The sequence below is a fragment of the Eptatretus burgeri genome, chromosome 6 (assembly GCF_056783735.1).
Source record: "Eptatretus burgeri isolate ZD-2024b chromosome 6, Ebu_testis_v1, whole genome shotgun sequence".
Classification (NCBI taxonomy): Eukaryota; Metazoa; Chordata; class Myxini; order Myxiniformes; family Myxinidae; genus Eptatretus; species Eptatretus burgeri.
This window is the reverse complement of record NC_140966.1, coordinates 73,169,114-73,181,150: the sequence shown is the minus strand read 5'-3', so window position 1 is coordinate 73,181,150 and position 12,037 is coordinate 73,169,114. Positions and strand designations below refer to the sequence as shown.

Here is a 12,037-nt window from a genome sequence, read left to right as displayed (position 1 = left end):
ATCGGCGATCAAATAATGTAAATCACGATTAAAAATTATTTTTTGATGATGCGAGAGATATCTTTATTATAAAATTAGGTTGACTTAAAACTGCTAGAGTATTTAATCTCTAGTTTTGTTGTTAATTTTTTAGTCATAAAGGTGTGATTGGGTATACTTTCGATCAAATCAATTTTTGTACATTTCTATAACCGTGATAACACCACTGTATATTACCTCAACATTTCCTTCACAACAACAACTACACCGCCTAGAACAGGATCTCATCTGAAGAAAAAATAAATATTACCTCAACATTACCTTCACAACAACAACTACACCGCCTAGAACAGGATCTCATCTGCAAAAATAAAAATCCTCAACATTACCTTCACAACGACAACTACACCGCCTAGAACAGAATCTCATCGAAAAAAAAAATACCTCAACATTACCTTCACAACAACAACTCCACCGCCGAGAACAGGATCTCATCTAAAAAAAATTAATATTACCTCAACATTACCTTCACAACAACTATTCCGCCAAGAACAGGATCTCATCTGAAAAAATAAATATTACCTCAACATTACCTTCACAACGACAACTACACCGCCTAGAACAGAATCTCATCGAAAAAAAAATACCTCAACATTACCTTCACAACGACAACTACACCGCCTAGAACGGCATCTCATCGAAAAAAAAAAATTACCTCAACATTACCTTCACAACGACAACTACACCACCTAGAACAGGGTCTCATCTAAAAAAAAAAATACTGGAAGCGAATGTAGAATTCTTCTTACATTCGCTTCTGACTTTACCCACGGACTTCTTATAATAACCTGGACCAGCAACGGCCTCTGTCAACTGAAGTCGCCATGTTGTGTTGCCAATCCGAATTCACAGATTGAATCTATTAATCTGTGCCGAATTTCTCGCTGGAAACAACATTTTTGTCCAGCTTAATAAGAAGAACAGGATTTTCATTTCACTAACAACAGTCTCCGCCGCCCATTATCACTACCAAGCTAATATAAGCTCTGCAGCACGAATCAATAAGGTGAGTGAGTCCGAGGTGTCACAATTCTCATGAATGATTAGCATCTCATATGTCATATGATCTGATGATAATCGGTGTAATGTGTGTAGCTAACCCCCTATGGCCTATAATATTTGTATTATAGGCCATAAGGCGGTAGCTTTCAGCTACCCCCTATAATAATAGGCCTTATGACCTAAAATTAATAATATATTGACCAATCATCAAAACATTGAACAGACATCGGACAACCTTAATAAATATGATCTATAATCTACAGACTAACCCATACCTACCAACCCTACCGATTTTCTATAGCTCCCAACGCCTACCGATTTTATTAGTCAGACAAACCGCATTTGGAAATTATTATTGGAAAAAAAAATAGTTGTGTTTTTTCAGTTTTGCGTTCGTTTCTCACTGCCAAGATCGTATCACACGCGGCTGGTTCTACATTCTACAAAACTCGTGCCTGACCTTGATTTCTTATCTCGTCAGCGATTGGTTATTGCTTCCAAACTAAGCATGACCAATCAAGTGGGACGACAGGAAACAGCGGGCATTCATTTGCAGACAACCCGCCATTTTTCATTCATGATCAAAGACTGCAGTTAACAGAGAGGACTCATCGCTTCAGTGCACGACAACAACGCAAATACCAGAAAACAAAAAACCACCCCCGCGCTGGGTCAACAAGTTTAAGCCAAGTTGGACAACAGAGTTCAAGTGTATGAAGGCTTCGCGTGAGGTAAACTGTAAATATGTTATGAAATCAGAGTGGCCAGTCATTTCATTCATAAAGATGTATCAGTGAGTTTATGTAAACTCTTGTGTACACGTATGGGCACATACTGTACATGTGGAGCTTGGACAGTCAGTAATTTATGGAAACGTGACCGATGATCATGATGTCTTAGAAAAATAAAGATTGGTGAGTAGATCAACCATGTTAAGTTTTCTCTTTTTCACGAAAAATATGTTGATATATTTCAGCTAACTGTGGTCTCAAAATGCAGGAGATTGCACCATTTTGCTTCATTTTTTTGAAAAATTTACGCGGGGGGGGGCATGCCCCCGGACCCCCCTTGGGACGTGTACGACGCCAGCCTACCGCTTTTCCTTCAAAAAAAGTTGGCAGGTATGCTAACCTATGGCCTCCTATTAATATGTGTATATTATAGAGGGTAGCTTTCTGTAGTAGGTCGAAACGTATTGAACCAGTACCAGTCTCATTAATGTTTTCATGATTGATCAATATATTATAGGCCATAGTGGGTAGCTTAAAGCTACCCCCTATGTGAGTATGTGAGGCAGGTAAATTGACATTATCATTCTGCGTGAGAGCCAGCAAGCAATCTTGACATTTGAGTGTCCGCTTCACCATCCTAACCACATATCCTGCAATATAGATTACAACTGACTCCAGGAACACAGAAAGTTTGTTAAATGGTGGAATATCGGCAAAATCGTGGTGACTCGTCATTGGCTGGCGGAGTTGCAAATCGTAGCGTCTGGCTATGAGCATATCCTGCGTCTTATCTGGGACAGCCCTCTTAGTGATATTTTTGAATTACGCAGCTGTGAGGATGCGTGTTGCGTCCTGGGCTGAACAGTTCCCCTTGTTGGCTTTGATATCATGCCGCATCAGAAGACGCTTGTACGCTGCGATTAAACTGTCTGGCTGTTGGATTATTATTGCCACCACATGCTAGATGGACGGCTCCAAAGAACAACTCGATGTGCTCCTGGCTGAGCTTATATGTAAGCAAATACTTTAAAGATGAATTTTGGGGCTGGATGTATGTCAGATAGAGGTTTTTAACACTTACGATACAAGTCAGCATCCCAATAAATACTATTTTAAGTCTTGTCTTTGTCATGAGTTGACCAGAAGTATTAGTCAAGGTCATGAGATAATTACTTGTCTTTTCCAGGAATGGCAAAAAAGCTGCCTCGTGAGCAGGATGCATCGGTGCCTTGTAGTTGCGTGCCAAAGGGTTCCTGGAGTTCAACAGATCGAACAGTTGATCCAGTGTGCGGATGAAGATGCAAGTTCCCTCACTCCCTTGAAATTCAGGTAGTTTCAACTCTTCACGGCAGAACTCAATTGCATCCGCGACACTTGAACTCAGCGTTTGAGCAGCCGTATTAACTTTCATTATATTTGTCTTCCATTCGATATGTTTCCGACCAAGTTTGTTTGCCAACCGTAGTCCTTCCTGTTTCTGAAGTTTATACAAATTTTCTATATATTTCCAGATGACCCTCTGAGAACTGTCTCTCATCGTCTTCAGTGTGCCGAGGCAATTCCTTGCAAGCTTTAACATATGACACGCGTCGAGGAATGCCCAAAAGAGCTTGTGAGGATCTGCTGGGTGAGGGAACGATAAATTCATATTATCCGGGTTGATTCTTGCACCCAACTCTTTCAACATTGTCAAATGCGCTGAAGGCCCGTCACAGGTAAGCGAGATGACATTAACTCCAATTTCGTGTAGCTTTAGTAAACGCTGAGACACAAGATTGGCCTGTTCTTTACCAGTCAAACCATTGATGAAGAAGTGGGCGACTGGAACTTTCCAATGATCATTCACCGCGACCAACATTTTTACTAAAGCGTTTTTAGCAAGTGGCGCGGTATCGTCCAGATTACCTGCTCCAATGTCCACATATCCGAGCACCTTGTCACCTGACATCTCTACTGATTCCATCAGTGACATTTCGTCCAACATTAGGGAACATAGCGTACTCCTATCCTCTTTAAATCTCGCCTCCAATGCGTCAAATACTACCTGGTTGAATCCCGGTGATCCGTCTATGGCACTGTACCAGGTTCGGATCGTTGAAGGACTAGGTAGAGCGAGATCGAATTCTTCGCGTACATAGTCGTAGGCCTTCGCAGAATAGAAATTTAGCGTGAGGGCGAATGACTTGATCACAGTATCGTATTCTTGCCTGGATTTCTTTCCGCTCGCCTGATTCTTTAAAATTCGACTCGTAACCGCTAGTAGTACCCCAGAAAATGTCATTCAGTATCTCGACACAATTTTCCGAAACCATCCCTTTGTTTTTTAGTTCTTCAACGACAGAGATTAATTTCTCTACCTTTTTCTTCAATCTTCGCGTTTTCTGCTGCGTAACCTTCAGTTTTGTCCTCAGGTTCTCAATGGTCTCGGTTGCCGTACCCAGCTTCCGTTTCATTTTACTGGGACTCGGATCGGCGCAGTACGTGTGGTCTGCTGAAGTCGACGGCCTTGGTGGTGAATCTGGCGCAGCTGTGAATTTTGCCTCTGGGGCCAGGTGTCTGTCAACCGGTGGTTTCCGATGTATCGGTTTCTGTGTATAAAATAACATAATTAATATCGGATTGAAATTTCGAATTAACTGGTGAACAGAAAACTGATAATTCACGGAAATTTTAGTGGTAAATTCAATACAGTGCGAACCGCTTGATAGAATCACAATTGGATTCTGATAGAATCAGAATTGTCAACACAATTGAATCACAACAGAACTCTGATTCAGGATCCCATTTATTTTAATTGCATATACAGGATGTCCATGAAGTTTGAAAATTTGCGCTAAATTTGATTTCCGCGGGAATTTATTCATTTTATAAGCATTTTGAATGTGGATGAATTTATAAAATTAATGTGTTGGAATTAATTTTTTGGGCACGAATACAAAACGACCTGCATCGTCTGACACAGTCAGAATCGTACAGAAATTCATAGAAAAATCTTGGCAGCAAAGGAGGTCGTTTTTCCGGGTATTCGCACCCAAAATCAATTCTAAAACTTTTATAGATTCAAAACAATTTAATATGTGTCAAAAATATTTGTATCAAATAAAAATATATAATATTTGTATCAAATAAATATGTATTTTTTTAGTGGAGACCATTGTAATAAATCATGTATACTAACCTTCTGGAGATGAGGTGGAAATTTGAAGACGCTTGGTATGACTCCTTGTTTAAGCCGTTTTGTCTGGCCCGTACTGTCAAAGTCAGAGTTCAGGAAGTGTTCACAACAAAGTAATGTCACACCGGGCGTTGGTGTAAAGTGTTCCCTTCTCTGCGCCTGGCACCATTGTCTGCACAACTTTTCATCCTTAGGGAATCTGGAGAAAAAAGATCCGAATGACGTTTTCGATTATTGGCATTTGAAGGGATGGAAGGATGGGTACTACAATTGGCGTCAGTGGAGGTAGATTTCTGATATCAAGATAGATACGACCCCCTAACCCAAAGGCGCGTAGGAAGCAAAATGATTTTGGGGGTAACATCGGGTTAGGTGGACCGCGGAGCCAGGACCCTCGGAATAGGGAGGGCCTGTGCCTCCAAATGGACAAATATTGTGAGCTACCCGCCCAACTATTTACGCAGCCATGGCGGTCGATGGGGGGAATGAATCTCCGGAAAAAAATTGAATTCAAGACGCCTGGAAAACTCATTTCCGGCCTATTCCTGGATAATATCGTTTTTTTACATTTTCTTTCAAATCATCGACTGTACTTTGCCATCATTTAGATTGTTATACTGGCGTTTAGTGTTGAAATTGTAACTTCTTAAAATAATACTCTAAAAATAGATTGACGATTGAAAGAGAAAAAAAGCATCAATAATAATCGCATTCTTACCGATGAAAGGTGCATGTGGAGCTCTTACCAGACTTATTATTGCATCCGAACGCCACGCACTGTGGCATTTTTATGTTTACCGGTTCAAAATACTGGCAAAATAGTGAAAACTCTTAATGCATCTACAGGTTTTTTGAATTGCGCGCGACTAGCGAGTGGCAACGCAACATGGCCGCTGAGCCATTTCCGGTGACTTCAGTTCTCACTGCTGCGAGTAGATGGCATTGCTGGTCCAGGTTATTATTAGAAGTCCGTGACTTTACCTATAACTTGTTCACAACTGTATACTATACGCAATTTCCGGTTACTTCGACCTGGATTCGGGATCAGCGATCAAATAATGTAAATCACAATTAAAAATTCTTTTTTGATGATGCGGGAGATATTGTTTCCCAAAAAAATATTTTCACGAAAAAAATAATTGGTTCACGAAAAAAAAATAAGTGACCACGATATTCGTTATTGTTGTGTGTCTGTCTGTCTGTCTGTCTGTCTGTTTGTCTGTCTGTATGTCCGTCTGTCTGTCCCGAGCATAGCTCCGTGGGTTTTGATCCGATCCTGATAAAATTTTGGTGGGAGGTCTTTATCATGATCTAGTTGTGTTTTCCTGAGAATGGGCATGGTGCGCCCATTATGGGCGGAGCCACGCCCAAAAAAACATGTGTTTTTAGGGGGTAGCCGATTTCAATTTGCATCTTCTCCTCGGGGGATGGTCGAATCTGACAGGGGTTTCGGTATTTGGTTAGCCCAATGGCACCTGCATAGCCCCACGGAGCTCAATTTTTCATTTTCATCCCAAGGTCAAGGTCATGAACTTATAAAATTGCGAATTGTGTTTTTAGGGGGTAGCCGATTTCAATTTGCATCTTGTCCTAGGGGGTTTGTCGAATCTGGCAGGGGTTTCGGTATTTGGTTAGCCCAATGGCACCTGCATAGCCCCACGGAGCTCGACTTTTCATTTTCGTCACAAGGTCACGAACTTAGAAAATTGCGAATTTTGACATATAAAAATCCATCTTCTCCAAGGGGTTTGACAAATCTGGCAGGGGTTTCGGTATTTGGTTAGCCCAATGGCACCTGCATAGCCCCACGGAGCTCGATTTTTCATTTTCGTTCCAAGGTCAAGGTCACAAGGTCACGAACTTAGAAAATTGCGAATTTTGACATAAAAATCCATCTTCTCCGAGGGGTTTGTCGAATCTGGCAGGGGTTTCGGTATTTGGTTAGCCCAATGGCACCTGCATTGCCCCACGGAGCTCGATTTTTCATTTTCGTCACAAGGTCACGAACTTATAAAATTGCAAATTTTGACATAAAAATCCATCTTCTCCGAGGGGTTTGTCGAATTTAACAGGGGTTTCGGTATTTGGTTAGCCCAATGGCACCTGCATAGCCCCACAGAGCTCAATTTTATTTAATTTTTTTTCATTTTCATCCCAAGGTCAAGGTCACAAGGTCACGACCTTAGAAAATTTCGAATTTTGACATAAAAATTATACGACCGCCCAAACTTTGAGTTGCTAGGATGACAATATTTTTTATGCATAATCTTGAGGTCACTCCCCACCTAAAGTCCTGAAACCATTTTGCTCTATCTCGAACACCTTGCCCGTGGCACCCCCTTCAAGTTTGTTTTTTACGCTGATTTCATCAAAGTATGGATAATCCGAGGAGTGCGGAATGCCATATAGCCTATATGACGTTATATTGTTCCTGGTATGTTCCAGAGGAAGTTTTGCACCAAAGGTCATAATCCTTGACCTTTGACCTTTAAAGTTCACAAAGGTCGAATTTTCAAAGTTGTTGGAATCGAACCGGGTTTTCGACTTTCTTCGACAAACTAACTCCATTAAGCTATAGCACGTATCCTGTTTCCTTATTTTTATGTCCAAAACATTGTTTTGTGACCTTTAAAGGTTATGCAAAGGTCAAATTTTGTTAGTTGTTGAACGAAACCGGGGTTTCGACATTTTGCAGCTAATAACCTGTCACTCGTACCACATCATGTTCATCATTTTTATAACTTGGTCAAACATTATCACATTGTCTCATTCTTGACTTCTGAAACAATCTACATTGTCAAATACCGCTCGTGAATCATCGTCGTCTTCAGACTTGTCTTTATTAAAATCAGTGGAGGAAATATACACCATGTCTGATATTTGGGTCTTTCATGTCTCCGACGATGCCTTTATCTCCCGGCATGCATCATTCCCCATGCCAAAAACCGGAAGCAAAAAAAAACCGGAAGCAAAAGGGTCATAGCCAACGACACAGATTCCAAATTGCCAAGGTATTGTGTTGTTGTTGTCGTTGTTTCCTATTCTCTCATGTGCACACGTAAAGTATGAAGCTCACTACTTTCGCTATTATAAAATTCCTTACTCTCCTTTGTACCCTGTAATGAACACTGCTTCATTCTTGTTCTTCTTCTTCTTCTTCTTCTTCAAAATCTCTTCCAGCTCTTTTTCACAAGGCATATTTCCCAAAACATTTTTATTTCTAGCCATTTAGTTCATCCAGCCTCCTCTCGTATCTACATCTCCATATTACTACATGTGCCTTCAACAGAAAACATTACTGCCCCACCCATGAAGTCTGTTGCTGTATATCCAGTTTTGGAATCCTGAGAAGTCCACTTTACAGAAGTTGTGTGCACATGATTATCAATTCTCTTTCACATCCATTCATGGTGTAAAACCCCTCCAGGTCAGTACCTTCTCCCCTCCCCATCTGCTTCCCCCTCATTCCACCACTCTCTGTTTCCCCCCTCATGCCACCCCTTCTCAGCACCCTCCCCCTCACAGCTTCTCCTCCGCCCCTACTCCTCCCAATTTACCTCCCCACCAATTCCCCTTCCACGCACCCTCACAGCTTCACCCCAGCTCTGCACTCTCCCAGCTTCACCCCTGCACTACACCCTCCCTGCTTCCCCTACCACCCTTCTACCTCTCCTTACTCCTTTCCACAGTCTGCACCCTACAAGCAGCAGAACTAAATGATATGGAGTAATGAATTCATTAATTAGGCGAAGCTGCTTTTTCGTGTGGAGCTCATTGAAAATGTGCCCTTCAATGTAGTATCTCTCTTCAAGAGAGTTTCTACCAGCCAGACTGTGGATATCACTGGGTGAGAGTTGACAGGAAGCAAAGGACAGAGTTTCATCATTGTAGGTTCTGTGACACCTGCTGAAACTGCCTTGATTCCACGTTTTTTTTTGTTGTTTTTGTTCGGGCGACCATTGCAGTCATGTATTTGATACAGCCAAGGAGGTTCTTGGCATTTCCTTTAAATATAAAAATGGTGATTTGATTGGAGAACTGGAACACTGGTCCAGTACCACACCTGACTGTGCTGCCATGATCTTGGTTCTCTTATGTGGATGACATTTGCCATTTACTGCAGGGATTCTGTTGCAGTAATTAATTGCACCATTGAGGCCGGGTTCCCTTTAATTAAGTGTACATGCGAAGAGGAGACATTGTAGACAGGTGAATATTTCAGGAATTCTAAGAGCCTGGGAATTTTTGGGATACAAGCCAGCAGATAATATTTTTAGGTCAACTTGACCTGCTGCTCCCAAAACATATCTTCCTTCGTTAAATATCTGAAAATGGCAACTCAAAGATTGCCACCGACATTTCTGATTTTCTGCATGAATAGCCCAAAGCCATCATTCTTGTCACACTTCAAACATTCGGATTTATTTCACTTCTGCTGAAATTTAATCAGGATAAATTACTTATTAAAACCAGGCATTAAAATTGCATTATTGCCATAAAATGTGGGCTTGTGATGTATTTTACATCAACATTGCAAAGATCAAAATTAAATGATACACCATGTTGATGATATTAATGATCCACCAAGTCAGCTTAGAATTTAAGAAATCAATTGGTCCCTTTTTGATAATCTCAATTGGCAATTGAATCACAACTGCACTAAAACCCCAGCCTGGCCAACCAGCACATGCCCCCACTGTCCTCTCAAGATTTGGTGTGGTTTCTTTAACACATTCACATCGCTTTTTCAATATTGATTATCATCGGTCTCTTATTCATGAATGCCATCATGTTCTCATTGTCCATAAACTCGCATGCTTGGGTGAAATGTAGCTTCGATTTACGACACTTGTAATGCATTGTCTGGCAACCACTTTGCACTGAAAACTTAATATTTCCATGTATCCTCCAGGAATTGGACTGCACATCATCAGCATGGGAAGGTATCTCCCCTCTTTATGCTTGCACCCATTGTCAGTCAACATTAGTGGGTTGGGTTATGCACAGTTTTGATGTTCCCAGAACATCTTCTAATATGCTCTCATTATGTGGAACCTGAGGAAAGCAACCCCTCCAGTTTATTGGCCCGAGAGAATCATAGACAATGAGCCTGGTTGGCTGTATCCACACGGTTTGGAATGCCTTACCACTTGCCAGATAAATTTCTCTGCTGCAGCTATGGTGTTGTGTTACATTGCTCACCTCCAGACCATTTAATATGTCATGGTGATCTCTGTAAACTTCCCAGCTCTGACATAGTCTTCTTTGAATGAGAAACCATGAATGTGTTGTGTCATAACCAGTCAGTGCATGGAGTGATAGGAAGTTATTTGTCCAGGCTGGCTGGAGCTTCCATGTACCTGTCGTATGGGGATGAATTTTGCCTTTCTACTTGTCGGCTTTCATCCAGACCTCATCATCACATCTGCTAAACCTGTGCAATCAGCAGCACCAGGACATCGGTGTCACTTGCTCTGACAACAACAGCATCAGCATCACTATGTATAGCATGGAGGATCAGGCAAGTATCCGATTCATCATGTGTTGCTTTCCATCCGTCTATTGCATGTGAGGGTTTGTTTATTCAGACATCACCTTTGTTTAGAAAACCCCCATCAATAACAACAATCTAGTCATCAGAGCCAGTATTATCAGTGCCTTGAACAAAAGGGTCACCAAGTCCACCTTGTTCTCTGGCAGAGAAGTTGGCAAGTTAACTGCATGTGGGACATCACAACTTTCAATAACACACTGAATTGATCAAGTTGTGTTTGTCTGCCTTTTAATTTGTGGATAACATGATGGCATTTCTTCAATATCCATAAAAAACTTTATCAACCCTGTCATATAGATCTCACCCAGTCGCCAAAAGCATCTGCCAAATCTCCGACTGTTTTGCATTTAGATGATTTGCCCATTCCAATTACCAGTGTTTGTCCATCGACAAGGAGACAAGAAGTACCCTGTAGATTTATTGATGCTGGACACTCGACATTGACATTTAGGCATTCGACAATAATCACCTTGGAACTATAGTTTGCAAAGATGCATTTGGCTCAGCAAGTTAAATCTTTGTTGGCATCAGCTTGAGCTGAAGGACCCAAGCCAGGTTAACTTCTCTCTCAACTGCATATTAATCAATTAGCAAATGCAACCCGTCGCTTCACTGACGGGAATATTTTGGGGTGAGGGGTGGGGGACTAAGAAGAATGAGGGGAGGGAGGAGGGAGGTGATAACCACCACCTGGATACGTGTGGAGATGATCACCATCAGAGTATAACCACTGTGCAGTTAAGTTCAGAGACAGAGTTGGAGGGGGGGATGGAGGGGACGGTGGTGGAGAGTGGAGGGCAGGGAGAAGTGGAGGGGAGGGAGGTGGAGAGTGGAAGGGATTGGTGGAGAGTGGAAGTGAGGGGAGGAGAGGAGGGGATTCCAGCAGATGTGATGTCCAGTTTAACGGCACACACATTGATGAATCACCATGCCTGTAAAACACTGGGATGACAGTTTATAGCTGGGTCAGGATTCGAACCCAGGCTAGACAGCTTGCAGCGAGCATGCATACCTGTCAGCTATCCTGTCAAAACATTAACGAAACATTTCATTTTTATTTTAATTTGTATTTATCTATGCCGAAGTGACCGCAGAACAACAGGGGGTCATTGCAGGTGAGTGGCCCCTGAACTTTGATCAAGTCGATCGATATGCAGAATTCAGTGACAGTGCAAATATTGTAGAGCACTTACCAAGTGGCCTAAGCACTTGAAACAAAATGCTTGAAAAGAAACGGCTCCATTGGCACGCGGTTAGCAATCATCGAACCGTCATATTAAATATACACCTCCCGAAGATGCCTGAAATATCAAATATGTCCAAGTTGTACAAATGACTAAATGTTTTTTAGGAGTTCGATCTGCTGCTAAGTTAAAGTCTGGAGCTTAAATTTTGTAATTCAGCTTAGTTTAAGAGAGTCTTGAGCTTATGACATGTGAGAAAATGAAATAAAGCCATAAACACTGGCCTCGCCATGCATTTATAAGCATTGCAATGTACCCAGTGATTCGTAGGTATTGTTGCGAATTCGCGCCC

At 41.7% G+C, this 12,037-nt stretch overlaps 1 protein-coding gene and 1 long non-coding RNA gene across 2 annotated transcripts; one reads left to right on the top strand and one right to left on the bottom strand.

The window, feature by feature from the left end:
* The first annotated feature begins 732 nt into the window (after positions 1–732).
* On the top strand, positions 733–11,094 carry LOC147025049 (uncharacterized). Its single transcript, XR_015059333.1, has 6 exons — positions 733–1,045; positions 2,959–3,101; positions 3,284–3,487; positions 8,237–8,374; positions 9,860–9,890; positions 10,286–11,094. It is a non-coding gene; the product is annotated as an uncharacterized LOC147025049 (long non-coding RNA).
* Positions 3,503–6,554, bottom strand: LOC147025050 (THAP domain-containing protein 1-like). The gene is given in 6 exon segments (XM_085886941.1): positions 3,503–3,534; positions 3,678–4,051; positions 4,053–4,360; positions 4,731–4,821; positions 4,925–5,146; positions 5,666–6,554. Coding segments are annotated over 6 exon segments (1,095 nt in total). The 5' UTR covers positions 5,734–6,554.
* Positions 11,095–12,037: the final 943 nt, after the last annotated feature.